General features: G+C 42.4%; 1 protein-coding gene across 1 annotated transcript in view; it reads right to left on the bottom strand.

Moving 5' to 3' along the window:
* Positions 1 to 1,256: 1,256 nt before the first annotated feature.
* Positions 1,257 to 21,476, bottom strand: part of LOC149315341 (thioredoxin-related transmembrane protein 1-like) — a 47,965-nt gene continuing 27,745 nt past the window's right edge. The window contains exon 8 of the mRNA XM_089522986.1: positions 1,257 to 1,517. Coding sequence (XP_089379112.1) covers positions 1,288 to 1,517 — 230 coding nt within the window. The 3' untranslated portion in view covers positions 1,257 to 1,287. The remainder of the gene's footprint in view (positions 1,518 to 21,476) is intronic.

Raw genomic sequence — 21,476 nt, 5'->3', positions numbered from 1 at the left:
TTGGATCCATTGGCTACGGCAGTTTCTTTCTGTCCTGGAAATCCTCCAGGGACTGGCAGCCCAGGGCTTATGGACCACCAGTTTGGGCTTTAAAAGACTGAGCCAGAGAAGGAGTAAGGCACGTTCTTCTCCCGCATGCGGTGGACATGCAACAAGACAAAGGCATACTAGGAAACGATTTCAAATGGCAATGCAAGATATTCAGAAAACTAGACTACAGCTAAAACCAGGACTCTTTCTATTGGGACTCACTCAGGAAAGCTCTAAAGGTATAAATTTTAAGGTACTATATTATATATCAGCAGCACGACAGCTATATGTGGGAAATTGGAAAAACACTATGCTTCCAACAAAAGGAGAACGGAGACTAAAAGTCTTCCAAACGGCAGAAATGGATAAGCTGTCCACAACGATTAGAGAGAAGTCAATAGGAAAAAATGCTGAAAAGACTGGGAATCTTTTATAGTTAATATAAAGAAAAAAAGGGGGAGAAGAAATTGGTTATAGGCTTTGAAGACTAATGTGCCTTCCCTTTTGCAGTTATTTTGTCAGATGTTGAAATAATGATTAAGATACACAGAGAAACATAGAAATCTATCTACTGTCTTTGATTTGAAGGGTGGGAAGTCAAATGCTTTTATCCATTTTCTGTTGTTTTTTTGTTCTCATCTATATTATATTATGCACTACAATATATATAAGGCTTTACTATTTTACTATTTTATCTTAAGAACCGCTAAAGGGTAAAATGCCATAATGTAAAGGGAGTTGGACTGGAGGGCCCTAGTGGTCTCTTCCAACTCTGCGATTCTACGATTCTACGATTTTATGATTCTATGATATATATTATACACACACACATTGGGTTTTTAAAAAAAGAAAATGAAGGAGACTGTGCCAGAGAGATTGAGGCGGGTTACACACCGCCATTTAGTACGCGCTCCGCACATACTAGGGTTAGGAAGGTTCTCACCTTCCTAACTGCCCCTTTCCCTAGGACGCGCGGAGCGCGTAGTAAATGGCAGTGCCCGTCCACATGGGCGCTGCCATATTTACGTCTTGGACGCACAGCGTCCAGACATGGCGCGGTGGAAGTGACGCCGTGAGTGTGTGCTTCACGGCGCCACTTCCAGGGGCCAAAAGGGAGCGCCATTTCGGCGTTCCTTTTTAGCTCTGCCGGGAAGCCTCGCAGTCTGGCCACTGGGGCTTCTCAGCGTAGCTAATGGAGCCAGCGCCAGACCGCCCGCTTTTGGGCGGTCTGTAACGTGCCTGTGTCTTTCTGAACTATTAACTCCCCTGTTTTTTATGGTTCTTGTTCTCGTTTCTTTCTGTTTGGAAAGCACAATAGAGATTGGGAAGGTGTTGCCAATACCCAGCACAACAGCGTGCCACCGACGCATCTTTATTGCCTTGTGTATTTGATGGTGATTTCCTGCATGGCAGAAGGGGGCTAACCTGGATGGCCTGCGGATTCTCCTCCAACTCTGCAATTCCATCCTTTGCTTTGCAGCTCCTGTCTTGAAAGAAAAAGGAGGTTTCATTGTGATCAGACAGACAATAAATATTTCTAAAAGTCTCTTGCAAGAGGTATAAAAAAACCAAACAAAACCAGCAACAAACACTTCAAGGTTTTCTTTTTCAACATGTTGGAGGAAATGCAACAATGGAAAGCTTGTCAAAGTAGAAGGTGAAGTGAGGTACGAATGAAACAAAACAGGCATGGGCTTACAATCATAGAAAGTGACCCCAAAGGTCATCCAGTCCAACCCATTCTGTCATGCAGAAAGTCACAGCTAAAGCACTCCTGAAAGATGCCCATCCAGCCTCTTTAAAGAAGGAGAGTCCACTACACTTCAGCATTATGAGCCTCATATTAATTTAATATCAGAAAAAAGGAGGTGGACAGAAGATGGATCGTGGGGTAAGAACTGCTGCTGTGGGGTTTTCCTCACACAGCCTCCAATTTGGTGTCATCTGCAAATGTGTTAGGTTGCAATGCAGAACGGTGCCAGGGATAAGAGTTTGGGTTTGGGTTGCAGGGATGGTGAGAGTGTCTTCCCCTTCCTTGTCACTCCAAGTGGCCTTTGCTCCTGGCCCTGCCTTCTGTGGCTCATCCTTTGCCATGTGTTCTTTCCTGGCTTTTGGCAAAGAGCCTCGCTTGTCCTCTTTGCTGGTAAAGGGGAAAGCGGTAGTGGAAAGGGGGGACAGACTGATCAACTGAGCGTTTTCCCTCGGAGGGGTCTTAGCAAAAGAACTCATCAATTCCTCTTTGCAAACTACTTTGAAGACAGCACAGGCAAGGCACCTTGGTTTGTCCCTTTATGCTTTTTATAAAGAAGGACAGAATTTTCTCATCCAGGAAGGAGAAGAAGGGAAGGCTGTGTCTTTGTTGATGGAGGAGGAGGTTTTTTCTTTCCCTTCCCCCCCCCCCCTCCAAAAAAACCTCTCCGACATAATTTCTTATGAGTCAAATGCAGAAAGGCCTTTTCATGTATTACATTTATTAAACTGTTTCTTGTTACTGCCGTTGTTAGGGCTGAGTGCCTTCAAGTCATTTCCGACATATGGCGACCCTAAAGCAACTCTATAATGGGGTTTTCTTGGTATGTTTCTTCAGAAGGGGCTCATTATTGCCATCCACTGAGGCTGAGAGAGTGTGACTTAAAATCATAGAATTGGAAGAGACCCCAAGAAGGACCATCCAGTCCAACCCCCTTCTTCTGCCATGCAGGAACTCTCAATCAAAGCATCCTTATTGACAGATGGCCATCAAGCCTTTGTTTAAAGACCTCCAAAGAGGGAGACTCCACCATCTTCAGAAGTAGTATCTTCTGCTGTCAAATAGCTCTTACTGTTGGGAAGTTCCCCCTAATGTTAAAGTGGAATCTCTTTTGTTTGCATCCATTACTTGCATCCATTGTTCCACTGTGTCCTATTCTCTGGAGCACTGGAAAACAAGCTTGCTCCCTCCTCAATATGGCATCCCCTCAAATACTTAAGCAGGGTTATCACGTCACCTCTTAACTGTCTCTTCTTCAGGCTAAACATACCCAGCTCCCTAAGTCTTTCTTCAGAGGGCTTTATGGTTTCCAGGTCCTTCATCATTTTAGTGGCGATCCTTTGGATACGCTACAGCCTCTCAACATCCTTTTTGAATTGTGGGGCCCAGAACTGGACACAGTATCTAGGTGAGGCCTGACCAAAGCAGAATAGAGGGGTACTATGACTTTTGCCCTTGATCTAGACACTATACTTCTATTGATGCAGCCCAAAATAGCATTGGGAGTAGTACTGGGTTCAGTTTTAAACCTGGAGGCCCAGTTTTGGACGCTCCAAGGTCACCCAGTGGCTGAGCAGAGATTTGAAGCCTTGTCTTCAGTCTCCTAGTCTAATGCTCAAACCACTAAGCCACACTGACTGTTTCGATACCAACTCGTATCACAAGATCTTGGGGCAGCATGCAGGTAAAATCAGCATAAAGGTAAAGGCAAACGTAGTCCCTTGACATGGATGTCTAGCCATAACTGACTGTAGGGGCTGGTGCTCATCTCCGTTTCTAAGCCAAAGAGCCAGTATTGCCCAAGGACTGCTCTGGTGGCCATGTGCCCAGCATGACTGCAGCAAGCACTGTTACCTTCTCACTGAGAAGTGGTACCTATCTATCTACTTGCATTTGCATGCTTTTGAACTGCCAGGTTGGCAGAAGCTGGGACTAGAGACAGGGGCTCATCCCATCATGTGGCACCTGGACGTTGGACTGCCAACCTTCCAATTATCTGATCATCACAACTGGCATCTTATCCACTAACGAACAGCACATAGAGGTTTAAAACATTCAAAATGCAATCAAAATAATTTAAATAGATTCAAAACATATTAAACACGTTAATAGGTTCAAACATATTTAAAAGATTAAGACCATGTGCATTAGCATTTTTGAGATAAATTTAATAAACAGCCCTGTGTTTACCTGGCTCCTGAGTGAAGCCAGCATCTCCAAAGGGAGGGTACTCTGCCTTTGGGATCCTGATGCAAAATGCAGACCCACATTTTGGGAACACTGTCAGTAGACAGATCTCACATACACATACACCCGAATGATATTGGTTGCCAGATCCACACCAGGAGAATCTCACAGAATCATAGAGTTGGAAGAGACCCCAAGGGCCATCCAATCCAACCCCATTCTGCCATGCAGGAACTCTCTATCAAAGCATGTAATGTCCATTTGCAATTCAAAGAAAATGTTTCCTTGGAACCCAGCATGTCTCTTTCCTTTGTGAAGCCGCAGGCTCCTATGTAGGAAGAGAACACTGAATTTCGCAAGGAGTCTTCATGTTTTTCATCAGGAAAACTTGAGATGGTCTAGAAGCAAAGCATGCCAGTCTGTACCAATGTTAGAGAAAATGGCTTTCCCTTTGATGGAGGCAGAAGCCTCAGATAGCAAGGTCCCAGACCCCTGGCGCTTTCCATAGGATTCCCTTGCGATGCTAAAATGCTGTATCTCAAAATCCCAAAAACATGTAATGGGTTTCAAATTGTTCTCTACCTGCATAGGAGCCTGTGGCTTCACAAAGGAAGGAGACATACTGGGTTCCAAGGAAACATCTTTGAATTGCAAATGGACATTAAATGTCCTTGGCTTTGAGAATCTCCCAGTGACCACAGGGCCAAAGCCTGCAGATAGCCCTCCCTTCCATCTGAATTGAGACCAGAAACAGAAAATGCAGGCTTAGGACCAACATCTTCCATTTCTTCCTCCTGTTTGCCTGATGAAGAAGAAGCCAGTGTGACTTCGAAAACTTGTAATTGTGCATTTTGCTTGCCCAGTAAAGGTATCGTTGTTTGGATGTTGTTAAATGTGAGGAAAGTATGTATGTGCACACTTTCCCAGACAGTGCTCTTGCCCTACATTTCCTCCCCTTGGCCTGACACCTTGAGATGAAGGTCCAGGTCTTGAGATCTGGGAACTCTGCTGCTTGTAAACATTGTGGACCCCTTACTTAGTATTTCTAGCCTGACCACAATTCCCAGGGCTGCAGACGTCCTCCTTGCCAGGTAGGCTGGATGAAAAGGTGACTGGGTGCACAAAGGCTGGCAGAGGCATGATGGTGTCCCACCTCCTTCTTTCCATCTAAAGAGCTTACAGGAGCCGAGATGTGATAACGGAACAAATTGGCAACAGCTCCCTCTTTGTTGCGAGGCCTTTGAGAGCAAGCGAGGCAACAAAGAGCCGCTGGAGATAAGCATTGATCTGCCAAGCACGGCCAGGCACTCCGTGTCCCATGCGCCAGAGAGGAAGCAGACGTGACCCGGGTGGCTGCAAACCCATCACAGGCAGGGCCCCAATTAGTCCTACTGGTGAAGCTTCTCTAAAAGCATCTTCACACTGTCACTGTCCTCCATTGAGGGAATCTGTTCCACTGTCGAACAGCCCTTACTGTCAGGAGGTTCCACCTAATGTTGAGCTGGATCTCTTTTGCATCCATTGCTCCGGGTCCTATTCTCTGGAGCAGCAGAAAGCAAGCTTGTTCCCTCCTCAATATGAGATCCCTTCAAATATTTAAACAGGGCTATCATATATCACCTCTTCTCTTCTCCAGGCTGAACGTCCCCAGTTCCCTGACTCGTTCCTCATAGGGCTTCATGGTTTCCACCATTCCACCTTCGCCATTTTAGTCGCTCTCCTTTGGACATGCTCCAGTTTCTCCACATCCTTTTTAAATTGTGGTGCCCAGACCTGGACACCAGATTATTCCAGGTGAGGCCTGACCAAAGAAGAATAAGCGGCACTATTATTACTTCCCTCAATCTAGACACTATACTCACTACTAGACACTATGTAGAGGGAACTTGTAGCACCTATGAGACTAACTGAAAGGAAGAAGATGGCAGCAGGAGCTTTCATAGACTTAATTCTACTTCCTCACATGCATAATCAGTAATAATAGTAATAATGATGATGATGATGCATATGAGGAAGCAGATTTGAGCCTAGGATAGCTCATGCTGTCAACTTCTTTCTTTCAAAGATACAGCCATGTTAGTCTGTATGATTAGTATGTGGAGAGATCTTGTAGCCCCTTTGAGACTGACTAAAGAAAAAAGTTGGCAGCATGAACTTTTCTACACTTCAGTCTCCTTCTTCAGTTGCTTTTGATGGAGTGGAAGCCAGGGACAGACATATATATGCCATAGGTATGTGAGGATGCTCATTCAAAGTCAAAATTCTTTGGGTCTGGAAATGAAGTAGCAGGTCCATTTTTAACTGTGATCATGTGTGGACAAAGACATAGCCATTGGACATGGAAATGAGATGACAAGACCAGTTTGGCCTTGGAAACCAGCCTGCAGGTGGGGAAAATAGATGGATGTAGGATGGGGTCAGATACTACATTGTTGTTGCTCACGTCTCCCTACCACTGACCCATCCCTCTCTACTGAGCTGAATCTGTGCAACAAGTAAAAAGCCTTTGCTCTGCTTTGCTTTGCTTTGCTTTGCTTTGCTGGGTGAGGTTAATGCATGGAGACCTGAACAAGGGCTGCAGGCAGCTCTTCTCTTCTGCCAGCTGGACCTATGGAGCTTTGCTGCCCCCTGCTGGCCATATTTAAGTATGGCCAATGTTTGCCCTTAACAAGAAGATTGGAAGAGTCAAAGGGCTCATTCCCACTTAAAAAGCAGATCTTTTCATTACCTCCTTGTAATCGCTTCTTTTTTGGCACGCATGTCGTTCCCACTGTTTGCGCCATTTCAAAATGCATGTCAGCCGGCTAATATATTAAAATATATCGATAGAGGATTTGATTCGTTGGTTTTGCGATTGCAAGTAGTTGCAAAACCAATGAATCGAATCTTCTATCAATTTTATATTTTTAAAAGATAATCATGTGCCCGTCGGTCACACCAGATGCACAAAGGCGGCACTGAGAGTGGGGAGGAATGGTGGATCTCCCAAAAACTGAGGAGGGATGGTAAACGCCCCTCTGCCATTAGTCCCTCTCCTCCAGAACAATGTGATTCAGATCCGTTGTTCCCACTTGTTGAACACACTTCGGCATTGATTCTTTTCAAAAGAAACGCTAAGAAACTAGTGTAGTGTCTGGAAAAACCGTTTTGTTTTGGGGTTTTTTGCATTGCCTCACTTTATCATGAGAGGAATCAGTCACATCACAACAGGAACTGGTTTCAAATGGGAACGAGGGCCATTTACACCAATCAGAAATTCACTTTATTTCATAGTGGGAATGTGGCCAAAGAGCTCTTCCCACAGTTGTTGTTAGCTTCCCTTAAGTCGGTTCCCACTCGTGGCTCCCCTGTGGATGACAGATCTCCAAGGATCCCTTTCCTCCATTGCATTCTTGCCCAGATCCTGCAATAAGCCCTTGAACATAATAACCCTCTGATTGAGTCTCTCCATCTGGTTTGTGGTCTTATCTCTTCCTTCTTCCTTCTACCTTTCCTAGCATTCTTGTTTCTTCCAGTGATCTGCGCCTTCTCATGATGTGGCCAAAGTATGATAGCTTCAGCTTGGCCACCTTTACTTCCAAGGAGAGCCCTGGTCCGATCTGGTGGCGCAGTGATTAAATAGTGGTACTGCAGCCACAAGATTGTGAGTTCAAACCTAGCCAGGGCTCCAGGGTCCACTCAGCCTGGCTTCCTTCTGTGGGTTGCTAAATTGTGTCCCCAGCAATTAGCCTACTACAGATTGTAAACTGCTCAGGGGGTGCTTAGCTACACTGATAAGCGGTATAGACATGTACTTGCTATTGCTGCTTGCCACACACTAATGTGCAATGCATATCCATGCACAATGGCACTGCATGCATATCTCTGATCCCACAGATCTGAAACTGAATGCAGACCATTGCCAGCATTGCAGAAACTGACCCAAGATGTCAAATAAGCAGTTTCAGACAGTATATTTCTATTGAATGCAGAACCAAGTATATACATACCCTTGTAATGCACCCCTGAATGAGCATACATAGTAATTCACAATGCGTATCATTGCACAATGGCACTGCATGCACATCTCTGATACCACAGAGCTGAAACATAGTAATTCACAATGTGTACCCTTGCACAATGGTGTTGCATGCACACCACGGACCTGAAATTGAACGCAGACATTGTGCTTTGGGCAAAAATGTCCATCGTCTTCTGGAGGGGAACTTACGAAAGTGTAAGTCCCCAGAAGACTTCTGACCGCAGCGCCATTGCAGCATGCAGAGAGCAACTGGAGTTCTCCATTTGATTTCATGAAAGGACAAGGCCCAGAGCTTGGTTTTAGCTCTGTCAGGGCCAGAAATAGTATCAAATGTTTTTAGAGGCTACGTCTGAGTTTCGGAGGTTAAAAAGGACCTCAGATCTGCCCCAGGTGCTTTTCGCCTAAACATCACGCAGCAGGGATTTTGGCGTGGGCCACACTTGAATCCAACCTCCTATTTGATTATAAGCTTGGCTCCTCGTTTTTTATCATTTGATGTGGCTTATGTGCCTGATCTTCAGGTTGTAGGGATTTTTATTTGAGATCCTGGAAAAGCAGCTTTCAAAGAGAGAACTGTGTCAGTCGGTGTCAGTGTGAAAAGAGAAAAAAGGGAGGAATGGAGGGGAAAGACCCAGAAGGACCTTTGAGACAAAGTGATTTATCTTGGTGTAAGCTTTCATGGGTATCAAGTCACTTCCTCAGATGCATGGCATGGATATTAAAGCCACAGGTTTTGGGGGAGTGGAGTGGGATGTAAGAGGATACAGAAAGATGGAAATTGTGGCCATAAATCTTCAAAGCGTTGTGTAAGACGATGCAGGTCTTTCAAGTCGCTGGTCTCACCGTATTGATGTGTGAAAGCAATAAACCTACTTACCAAAAGTCAGTTTCCTTGAACTCAAAACTGTGGGGATTTGTGAGGACTCAGGTATTAATATCTGCAGTGTGCCAAGAAACCATTATATCTCTCCCTTCATGCTGCCGTTGCTGGGTTGGGTGAATGTAGATCACCAATCCAGATGTTTCTCTTCTTGGGAAATTGGGGGGGGGGGGGTTGGTTGTTGTTTGAGGAGCACAACTTGTTAGAGATTGTGTTCCAAGAAAGTTAAAATGCTCTGCTACCAATTTGGGGCAAATACTGTTTCTAATATCAGATTTGTGTCCATTTATCCTCTTGCAGAGAGAGAGAGAGAGCATCCGGTCTGCAAGAAAATAAAACGACTCAGTTGCCTCCCACTGACTACCCTCTTGGCTTTGTTTTAACCATTTTAATGGTATTGTTCACTATAGTTATTGCTATTAATTTGGGTTTTATGGAGGGTGGGTTTGTGGGAGATTTTATTGTATTGTATTCATATTTTATTGTTGTAAGCCACCTCGATCTCATTGGAAAGGCGAGGTATAAATTATTATTACTACTTATTATTATTAGGCCTTGCAGACAGGAGACGGGACCCAAGATTTGGGACCAAAGGGTCAGAAACAGCTTCTTCCAAACAGCTTCACCAACGGATGGGTCGCTTCAGATGGCGGTTCAAGGGTTCTTTGACTTTTGACTTTTAAAGCCGTCTGTGGCTTGAGACCCATGCGTTTTTGCACAAAACTGACCAAATATTAAGACCCCTCAGAGGTTGTTCCTATTGTTGTTGCACGCATTCAAGTCATTTCTGATTTATGGGGACTCTAAGCTGGATGTGCCACGGGTTTTTTCCTGCAATCTTTATTCAGAGGGGGTTTGCCTTTGCTTCCCTCTCAGGCCAAGAGGATGTGACTTGCCCAAGGACAGCCACTGCTTTCCCATGGCTGTTCAGGGATTCGAACCCTGGCCTCCAGGATCCTAGTCTAATGCCCAAACACCTCCCCAATGTTGGTTATCCACCTCAGAAGATCCTTCTCTAAGTCCATCCCATTTCATCAGTGACAAGTCATCTTTTGACACTTTCCTCATCGGTATTCTCCCAATGAAGAGCTTCAGCCTCAAATGGATATTTAAAACTGGAGCCAAGTTTGGAAAGTGGGTCAAAACCCAATAAATAGATCTACGTTGGCCAAGGCCAAAAGGCAGGCCTTACTAGCAGCAAAACCAGCATCCCTCTGGGTGCCAGGAGGCGAGTAAGCACCCCATGCTTTTCATAGGATGGGGGACACCTGGCTGAATGAAACTACGTGTGAAAGGGATCTAGGAGTCCAAGCAGACCACAAGTTGAACATGAGTCAACAGTGCGATGCGGCAGCTAACAAGGCCAATGCGATTCTAGGCTGCATCAATAGAAGTATAGTCTCTAGATCAATGGAAGTAATAGTGACACTCTATTCTGCTCTGGTCAGGCCTCACCTGGAATAAACCTGTGTTCAGTTCTGGGCACCCCAATTCAAAAAGGACATTGAGAAACTGGAGCCATGTGTCCAAAGGAGTACAACTGAAATGGTGATGGTTCTGGAAACCATATCCTATGAGGAACGACTCAGGGAGCTGGGGATGTTAAGCCTGGAGAAAAGAAGGTTAAGAGGTGATATAATAGCCCTGTTTAAATACTTGAAGGGATGCCATATTGAGGAGGGAGCAAGCTTGTTTTCTGCTGCTCCAAAGAATAGGACATAATGGAGCAATGGATGCAAACTGCAGGAAAAGAGATTCCAGCTCAACATTAGGAGGAAGTTCCTGACAGTCAGGGCTGTTCCACAGAGGAAGATGCTGTTGCCTTGGACATTTGGGGTGTCTTCTTCTTTGGAGGTTTTTCAACAGAAGCTGGATGGCCATCTGCCAGGTATGCTTTGATTGAGAGTTCCTGCATGGCAGAATGGGGTTGGATTGGGTGGTCCTTGGGGTCTCTTCCAACTACAGGATTCTGTGGTTAGAGGGAACATGGGCCTCGAATGCAAGGGGCTTGGTTCCTAGGCTCTTGTGGGGCGTGTGTGAGGCACGTGCGGATGAGCCAGAGGGACCTTTCCTCTGCTAGAGATAGGGATGGGGGATATGTTATTTTTCTTCCCCTGAAGGATTTATTTTTAGCACAGCCTTGATTTAAATTCCCTTTGATGTGTATTTCGAGCCTCCCTTCTGACTAACTCAGCATCACAGCATCAGCTGAACCGGGATTTTTAGAAAAAAGGAAAAATCTGCTATTGCAGAAATGTGCCAAGAAATGTTCCAATATCCCCGCCTGGCCCTTTTCTTGGGTTAAAGCCAGTGGCCTGAGAACGGGTCCCATCCAGTGGATGTCCTCCCTCCAGAGGAAAGGCTCTCTGGTTCTGTGAAAAGGCAAGACTTTGGGTCCAGGGAAAGAGACCAGCCCCCAAAAACCAAAGCAGGCTACATTCCCAGAGGACACAGACACACACTGACTAGCATTCACTTGCATCCTACCATAATTGAATCACAGAATCCTAGAGTTGGAAGACACCTGACTTGCCATCCAGAAACTCTCCATCAAAGCATCCCCATTGACAGATGACCATCCAGGCCATCCAAAGGAGGAGACTCCAGCAAAATCTCCTTTGAGGGAGTGTGTTCCTCTGTTGAACAGCCCTGACTCTCAGGAAGCTCCTCCTAATGTTGAGCTGGAATCTCTTTTCCTGGAGCTTGCATCCATTGCTCCTTGGTCCTGTTCTCTGGAGCAAGTCATAGTTTCCAGCCTCTTATGTTCATTGGCAAAACTTGTACTTCCTATTTTGTATGCATTCAGACATTGTATATGATCTGAAGCTTTCATCTTCAGGAGGAGCACATACCTTTGAATACATTTGGTTTGCCTGAATGTCAGAGAATTATAGCCAACATATTATGACTATTTCCAGACTAGATCCACCTCTATTTTCCTGCCTCTCCCTCTTCACTTCTCTCTTCTTTTCTCCATCCCCTTTTCCATCCTATCTGGACCCCTGCTACACAATTCTTTTTTTACTATTGTTTTAATATCTCTCTGGTTTAATCTCTTTTTAGTATTACTATGTTTTTCTACTGGGGGAGAAGGAGAGGGTTTTTTAGAATTTTAACTGTATCTTGTTTTATTGTTGTAATCCGCTTGGATTCCAAGTGATTAAGCAAAATATAAATTATTATTATTATTATTTCAAAACTTTGTATAATAAAACATTTTTATGCATTTTTCTACAGACCCTTTTCCCTAGACTTTTTTGTTTTGCTATATTGTTCTTTTGGTTTAGGGCAACACCTTTGTGTCTTTACCACTTTACCTATTCCCAGCAGCAGCAGAAAACAAGCTTGCTCCCTCCTCAATACGACACTCCTTTAAATACTTAAACAGGGCTCTCCTATCACCTCTTAACCTTCTCTTCTCCAGACTAAACATCCCCAGCTCCCTAAGTCTTTTCTCATAGGCTTCATGGTTTCCAGGCCCTTCACCATTTTTGCTTCCCTCCTTTGGACACATGGCTCCAGTTTCTCAACGTCCTTTTTGAATTGTTTTGCCCAGAACCAGACACAGGATTATTGCAGGTGAGGCCTGACCAAAGCAGAATAGAGAGGCCCTATTACTTCCCTTGATCTCAACCAGACCAACACAATTTGGAAATCGGCAAGGGCCAAAATTAAAACAGGAGAAAGATCTCTGAGCCGCAGGTTGGCTGTTAGCGGCTCGCTTGCCAAGGAAAGGTATAATTAATAATTTAACTATTTTGTAAATAAATTAGGTTATTAAAAAGGGGAACTTCAATTAATAAATTACACTTGTTAAGATTTTTACTTATCATGAAATCACAGTAATGTATAAAAATTACTTTGCAACGTGGTTCAAGTTTGAACACATTTGAAAGGTTTTCTTCCTGTTCCCAGCATTGTAGTTGATGGGATCTATTCTGCCTCTTGCTAGCAATCAGTTTATCGTACTTCCGAAACCATGTTTGAAATGTGCCTACTTCTCGCATGGACACATGGGATATTTCCCTTTAAAGTGCAGACAGTAGGGAATTAAAGTGGACTACTATAAATGGCTTTTTAAATGGGGAAGTTTTTAAAATACAAAGGCCTCTGAGAGCAAGGATCCTTTTACAGGGTTTTTAAATGCTGGCATAGTTTTTTCTTCCTCTTCGTCCTCCATTTACCTGGAGAATTGGCATTGGAAGGATGGTGAAGAAGAGCCTGGGAGGAGGAAGGCTGGACAGTGGAGGAGGCTTGTGAGCCTGGAGACCTTGGCTGACCAGCTGCTCCACATCCCACAGGAATGTGGCCCCTGCTCATGGGCCACTGGAAATTGCTTAGGGGGCCACATGCAGCCCCCGGGCCATAGGTTGTGCAGGCCTGATCTAGGCACTATACTTCTGTTGATGCAGCCTAGAATCGCATTGGCCTTTTTAGCTGCCACACCACATTATTAATTCATGTTCAACTTGTGGTCTACTAGGACTCCTAAGATCCCTTTCCCACATAGTTTCATATTTCCTTTCATTAGTTCTATGTGTGCGAATGCTAATGGCGATTTCCCCCTTTGTTGTTATTCAATAGAACTTTGCACTCTTCATAGTCCTCGTTGTTAGACCGGTTATACGTAGTCGAGATACCAGCTATCAGTACCATAGGCCTCCCCATGATCCCAATTGAGCTAAATTCATTTCACCATTGATAACCGTTTGTGGGTGCCCTCTTGGGACCTCTTGCAATTTAGGTAACAAGAGGCTTTTAGGAACAGACTGCAATGGGCTTTTAATAGTGTGGTGTTTTGGCGACTGGCTTACAGTCTGTCGCTTAATGGATTTCAAGCATTTAATAGGTTGTCCAATGACATTGCAATTAATCTTAAAATTTTAGTTTGTATTTTGAGCTGTATTTACTTTAAGCTACAAGCTGCCTTGAATCCTATGTTTAATTTGAAGGGATGTCATATTGAGAAGGGAGCAAGCTTTTTTCCTGCTGCTCCAGAGAATAGGACACCGAGCAATAGATGGGGACTTCAGGGAAAGAGATTCCAGCTCAACATTAGGAGGAACTTCCTGACAGTAAGAGCTGCTTGATAGTGGAAGATGCTGCTTTGAAGATTCCTTCCTTGGAGGTCTTTGAACAGAGGCTGGATGGCGATCTGTCAATGAGGGTGCTTTGATTGAGAGTTCCTGCATGGCAGAAAAAGGTTGGACTTATGGCCCTTATGGTCTCTTCCAACTCTAGGATTCCATTATGGTAGATGCAAGTGAATGCTAACAGGTGTGAGTTTGTGCATATTGCCTACCCAGCCTTTGCAAAAAAAGGGAAACCAGCCATAGAAATGGCTTACGTTGAGACTTCCGGTCCAAGATGGCGAGGTGAATAGCTGCAAGCCATAACTGCGCGTGGCAAGCAGTGCCTTCCGAGGTGATTTTGGCAAAATTAAGGCCCCCTGAGAAGGGGGTTTCGGATGGGCTCACGGGGTTATTTCCAGAGCCCTGATCAGCACCCTGAAAGGGCAGCTATAACTGCCCTTTGAGAGGCAACGATCAGAGGAACAGGCAAGGACGCGAGCAACCTGCAGCCTCGGAAAGGGAGCCCAAGACCAGCTCTAATCTCACCGTACCGGTAGTTTTTAATGATTAGAAGACAAACCTCCAAAAGGAGAAAAAAGAGCTGATACTTTGTTATAACCTTGGCAAAAATAGCAACACCGAGTGTAAGGAAAAACGGAGGTGAAACAAATTAAATCTGAGGAAGCTCCATATGTTTAAAATCAAACGGAGAGAGAAAAGAGCTGGAGAGAGAAGGGCGGAGAGGTGAAGGAGGGAGAAGAAAGAAGGTGTTTGAGAAAGCCGGGACAAAGAGGAGAAAAAATAATAACAGTAAAGTCTTGAGAGGTGGATAAGCAGACGGGTAGCGGCGGACCTGGAGGAGAAGCAGACGGGGAAGTGGAGGACCGGGAGGAGAAGCGGACAGAGAGGCGGCGGACCTGGAGGAGAAGCAGACGGGGAAACGGAGGACCGGGAGGAGAGGCGGTCAGAGAGGCGGTGGACCTGGAGGAGAAGCGGCAAAATCGGAGCAGAGGAGTCTTGGAGGAGAAGTAGAGGGGAAAGGGAGAAAGGCGATAAGGACTGACTTGTTAAAAGAAGGAAAAATATAGTGAGGAGAAGCCTATTCTTCCCTTGTGGGTTATAGATTAGCAGTGAAGAGTGGAAGGTGGAATATTAAAGGTCTGGCAAAGGAAAATATAGGCTAAAAGGGAGCTTTTCCCTCTCTAGTTCCCCCTTCTAATTAATAATAAGCTAAAGGCTACCGGACTTTTGGATTTAAAGTAAAGGATATAAAAGGCCATAAAGGGAAATACCTCTCCGGGGGGAGAGAGAGAGGCTTTGGCGTTTTCAAGGTCGCGCTCCACGTGGAATCCCGGAAAGGGAGGGGGAGAGAGCTGAGCAAACAGAAGGAAGTGAGCTCCTCGCTTAATAAAGAGAACTGGTCAGTAAAGAGGGAAGCATAGTAGAGAACAAGTTACCCTTTAGCGCCACCTGCTGGAAATAGTGTAAACTGCATAATCTTGTGTAAATGTATGGTTAAGCCTGGGTTAAAAGCAATTTTGAGGGGGTCTTTCGTAGAAGGCTGGCTTGAAGCTAAAATAGAACAACTTAACAACAGTATAATGGAAAAAATAGGGGTAAGGACAAGAGATATGGAAAGAAAGCTTCAGCAACAGGAGCTTAAACAGATACAAATACAGGGGCGGAGAACTTCATTGGAGCCAAAAAGTTTAGATAGTAAAATCTTGGAGGCAATGCAACAAATGGAAAAAAATATAAGATAAGAAATAAAAGACTCGAGGGAAGAATTAAGAAGGGACTTTAAAGCCGACATTGATGATTTGAAAGACACCTTAAAAGGAGTGGCAAGAGATATGAAGCTTCTGGAAAATAAAGTAAAGCAGCTAGAAACCAAAACGGGAAAGATTGAAAATGTAACCAAAACACTTACACAAACAGTAGAGCAGGAAAGAAATTTTGTTAGAATGAAAGAAATTAAAGATAGACGGAAATGCATTAAGATAAGAGGGGTGAAGGAGAGACAAAATGAAAACTTATATGAAGAGATTGTACCAGCTTTAGCCAAATTAATAGACTGTCCTAAAGAGTATCTGGATATGGACGTGGACAAGATGTTCCGCGTCAGCTCAGTGGCCGCCAGAACCAGAAATGTACCGCGTGACATAGTGGCTTACTTTACTAGGGAGAGGATTAGAGACCAAATAATCCAAGCCAGCTATGAAAAGAAGTTAATAATTGATGGGGCAGAAATCATGTTGTTTAAAGATGTCCCCGGAGAGGTGTTGCGTAGAAGAAAGGAATATACTGTACTTACAAGGATGCTACAAAAGAAAAATATCCGGTACCGCTGGGAACCAATAGAAGGAGTTTCCTTCACTTGGAAACAAAAACAAGTGAAAATTGACATGATTGAAAAAGCAAAATCTTTTTTCCACAGATGGTTTAGAGAAGAAGAAAGAGGAAAAGATGATGAGGGAGAAAGCTCTCAGAACAAAGACACAAAAAAGCAAGAAGAAGAAGATAGAAGAGGCAAGCGAAGAGAAGAAGCTGAAGCAAGACAGAACCCAGAAGATGATAAGGAGAAACAGAGTGAAAGGGAAGGAGATACAAGGGAGGAAGCTCTGCTTGGAGCAGTGGGAGGTCTTCTCCTGGAAGAGGAAAATATTGATGATCTGATAGAGGAAGTAGAAGGAAGACTACGGGAAGAAAAGGAAACTGAAGAGACAAGTCAAAGAGAAGGGGAAGAAGCAGAGGAAGAGAGAAGAAGCGGAGCCACACTTTTATAAAGAGAAATAAAGTTTGGGAAGAAATTATAACATATAATGAAACTACTTTCCTGGAATGTAAAAGGAATGAACTCCCCCTATAAAAGAAAGAAGGTCTTCCACACATTAGAAAAAGGGAAATACGACATCTCTTGCATCCAAGAGACAAGAATTAGGAAAAAGGAAGAAAAATATTTGAGAAACCCCAAATTAGGACAATCTTTTATTGCAGCAGGAAGTAGGAAGAATAATGGAGTAGCCATTTTTGTTAGAAAAGAAATTAAAGCCAAAGAAATCTGGAGTGACGAAGAAGGGCGATTTATAGTAATTGAGATACAGTGGGAGGTGAAGCAAATCTTAATTGTGGGAATTTACGGACCAATTGGAAACAAATCAAAGTTCTTTAAAAGTGTGACAAAGAAGCTAAATAATTTAAAATATGATCAACACATACTCATGGGGGACTGGAATGGGGTGGTGGATCCCTTGTTGGATAGAATATCCTATAAAAAAATCGATGTTAAACAAGGGAAACTCCCTCAGAGTGTATTTGACATGTTGGAAACTCTAAAGTTAATTGACCCCTGGAGGAAACTACATGGAACAAGTAAAGAATTTACTTTTTACTCCCACCCTCATAACTCTGCCTCCAGAATTGACTATTTTTTTATTTCTAAAGAATTATGGATGAACGTTAAAAAAGCTGAAATTAAAATAAACAAAATCTCTGACCACAATCCAATCTATTTAGAACTTGATTTTGTAAGAAGGGAATTTTCTTGGAGGATGAATGAATATCTAATCAAAGACGAAAAAATTATACAGCAAATGAAAGAGCAGCTTAAGCTTTTCTTTAAGGAAAACATAACAGAAGATGTGAGTTTAAACACTGTATGGGATGCATCAAAAGCAGTGGTTAGGGGACTTCTACTGAAAAAAAGTAGTGAAAGAAAGAAAAAGCAAATCAACTTAATTAAGGAGATATCTGAGAAAATTCAAGAGAAAGAGTTGGCCAAGATTAAAGAACCACAAAAGGGGAAAATTCAAAAAGAAATATTTTTTTAAAGAAACAATTAGATCAGATAGCTACTGAGGAAGTAGTTAAAAAACTAAAATATACGAAACAGAAATATTTTGAGTTCGGGAACAAAGCTGGAAAACTTCTAGCATATAAAGTTAAGAAGATGAGAGAGGGGAAAGCAATTATGGAACTGCAAGATGAGTCTGGTGTGCACACAGAGCAAGCTAAACTCAAGCAAATTGTTCAAAATTTCTATAAGGGTCTATACCAAGGGAAAAAGTGGAGTGAGGAACAGAGGGAAAAAATGGAAAAACTTTGGAATAAAATCAACTGGACTAAAATAGGAAATGATGATAAGGATATACTCAATAGAGAAATCACCAAACAAGAAATAAGAGAGGCAATTAAAAGAGGAAAAAATGGAAAGTCACCTGGTCCAGATGGATTTATAATGTTATATTATAAACTATTTGTGGAAGAAATTATCGACCCCTTACATAAACTGTTAAATGAAATTAAAGATAAAGGGATACCGAACTCATGGAAAGAAGCAGACATTGTATTGATACCTAAAGAAAACAAAAATTTGGCTGATCCCCAAAATTATCGACCTATCTCACTTTTAAATGTAGATTATAAGATATTTGCTAGCATTTTAGCGGAAAGACTAAAAACAGTTCTAAAAAATTGGATTAATGAAGATCAGAACGGTTTCCTCCCAGGTAGGCATGCCAAACATAACATTAGGAAAGTAATTGACATTATTGAACGTTATGATAAAAATCCGGGCGTAGACTTGGCACTGTTGTTCCTGGATGCAGAAAAGGCTTTCGATAATGTAAATTGGCAATATATGATTGAATTGATGTATAAATTAGATTTAGGCAACAATTGGATTAATTGGATAGAGAAAATCTATACAGAACAGAAGGCAAAAGTTATAGTTAACGGAGGTAAAACGGAATATTTCAAAATAGAAAAAGGAACCAGGCAGGGTTGTCCCCTATCACCACTGTTGTTTGTAATGTGTATCGAAATTTTGTGTAATCTCATAAGAGAAGAAAAAGAAATACATGGAGTTCGGGTTAAAGGTAAAGAATTTAAGATAATGGTGTATGCAGACGATTTAGTGATAGTGGTGGAGGACCCCTTGCATAGTGCGGAAAAAATACTACAAATTATAGAGGAATTTGGAGAATGTGCCGGCTTCAGGATCAACAGGACCAAGTCTGCGCTAATTACCTGTAACATGAGGAAGGTAAGTCAAACACAACTACAAGAAAAATTGGGAATACAAATACAAAAAAAAGTCAATTATTTAGGAATTTGCATTACCAAGAAAAACAGCGACTTATTTGATAATAATTATAAAAAAATTTGGCAAGAAATCAAAAAGGAATTGGAAAAATGGTCTCTATTGCAAATATCTTTATTAGGTAAGGTCGCTGCTATTAAAATGAGTATACTCCCAAAAATTTTATTTCTTTTTCAGAATTTGCCAATTGTAATTAACGATAAAATTTTTAGTAACTGGAAAAAGGACATAACTAAATTCATTTGGGCGGGTAAAAAGTCAAGAATTAATTGGAAGTCATTAACGGACGTTAAAGAGAGAGGGGGATTTGGCCTCCCAGACTTTAAATTATACTATCACGCCTCTAATTTAGATTGGCTTATGGATTGGATAACTTTGGAAAAAGAAAACTTACTGAACCTAGAAGGTTCCAATAAGGTTTTTGGTTGGCATGCCTACCTGTGGTACGATAAATTAGAATGTAATAAACTATTCGAAGATCATATTGTGAGAAGGTCGCTATTGAGAATCTGGAAAATCTATAAAGGAAAAATGTATAGAATGATTCCAGATTGGGTGTCACCTCAGGAGGCCTTCTTGAGAAATACAAGATCAGAGGGTAAAGAATGGATTAGATACAAGGAAATTTTAAAGTTAGAGGGAAACGAAAAGATTATGAAATCTAAAGAAGAATTAGAAAGAGAAGGGATTAAATTGCAATGGTTCCCCTACCGCCAACTATGGGCCAGATTCAAGACAGATAGTAGACAATTTCGGATAGGTCCAGATGAAACCGAATTAGGAGAGATCATTAAAAATAAAGATAAGAAAGGGAGAATATCTAGACTCTATAAAATGTGTCTGAAACTGGAACTTGAAACTAATCAAATTAAGCACTGGATGATAAAATGGGCAGGAGATATAGGGCACCCGATTAATTTAGAAAAATGGGAAAAAGCTTGGAGTAAAGATATTAAATTTTCAGCCTGTGCTGACATAAGAGAGAATTTGATGAAAATGATACACCGTTGGTACTTAACCCCCTCGAGACTGGGTAAAATATATAAAAATAAAAAGGCAGAATGTTGGAAATGTAGGGCGGGAAGGGCCGGTAGTTTCTTCCACATGTGGTGGCTTTGCCCCAAAATAAAAAAATTCTGGAATTTGGTAAGGAAGACTATCCAAAATATCTACAAAATTAAAATTAATCTTGAACCCGAGCTTTTTTTACTAAATATGGCTGCTAACCAAGATCTTAGGAAATATCTCAAACAAGTTTTGTATCTGATTACCACTGCCAGGATGTCGATAGCACAATGTTGGCGGTCAGAAGAAGTTCCGACAATTGATAGTTGGCTACAAAAATCCCTCAATATTATAGAAATGGATAAAATAACAATGGAATTAAAGGAGGAAGACCAAGAAGCAAAACAAACCTGGGACTCCTTTTTGGAATATTGTAAAAGCAGATGGCACCTATCAAAGGAATAAAGAATTTCCTATAAACTTGGTAATGAAGACGGCTGCAAAGATTTTTTTTTGTTTTTCCTTCTTTTATATACTATAGATTATTCTTTCTCATTTATTTATACATATATCTACATAAAATCATGAGATGTTCTAGTTATAAAACAGGGGCTTTCAAAACACGACATAAAAGTCTTTGGCCATGCGGGGTTGGCTGCAATGTAAAAATACTCATTAATAGAGGTTCGCAGAGAAGTAGAGCTATAAAAATAGAAACATATCAGTCAATATATGAAATCGGAGGAACTTGGGTGGGGGCGGGGGGTATTTCGAAAGGTGTTGTAAGTGGGTTAAGAAGAATGATGTAAAGATGTCTTGTGGTTTGGTTTTGTTTTGTTTGTTTGTTTGTTTTCTTTTTTTCTCTCTTATTCGTTGTATGGTTTTTCAATTAAAAAAAAAAAAAAAAAAGAAATGGCTTACGTTGAATGGACCTAAAATTTAGGAGAGAAGGACCCCAAATTAAAAGGCCAGACGGTGGAACTCCCTTCACAGGAGGCTGGGCTCCATTCAATAGCAGGCAAAGGCTTTTTTATTTAAATAAGCATTTGATAATTGCTTGATGGATCATCTTTTTATCTTCATAGGTTTTAAATCAATGGTGTTTTACTACGGCAAGTCAACCTGGTGTGGACTCCAGGGTTCAAATCTCTGCTCAGCCATAAAAGCCTTCTGGGTGGCCTTGGGCAAGTCACATCCTCTCTGCTTTTCAGGGGAAGTCTATGGCAAATTCCCCCTGAATAAATCCTGCAGACAAAAGAAAAAGAAAGCCGAGGGAGGCAGTGTGGTGCAATGGTTTGAATGGAGGGCTAGGATTCTGAAACCAGTTTTTCAATCCCACCTCAGTCCTGGAAACCCACTGGTTGACCCTTGGAAAGCCACACTCTCTCAGCCTGACACAAAGGCAATGAGGGCAAACCCTCTCTTGTGCT

This window comes from Sceloporus occidentalis, unplaced genomic scaffold (assembly GCF_023333645.1).
Source record: "Sceloporus occidentalis isolate IW3139 unplaced genomic scaffold, rSceOcc1.0.p SCAF_4, whole genome shotgun sequence".
Lineage (NCBI taxonomy): Eukaryota > Metazoa > Chordata > Lepidosauria > Squamata > Phrynosomatidae > Sceloporus > Sceloporus occidentalis.
Note: the sequence above shows the minus strand (reverse complement) of the source record. Positions and strands in the feature narration are given on the sequence as shown.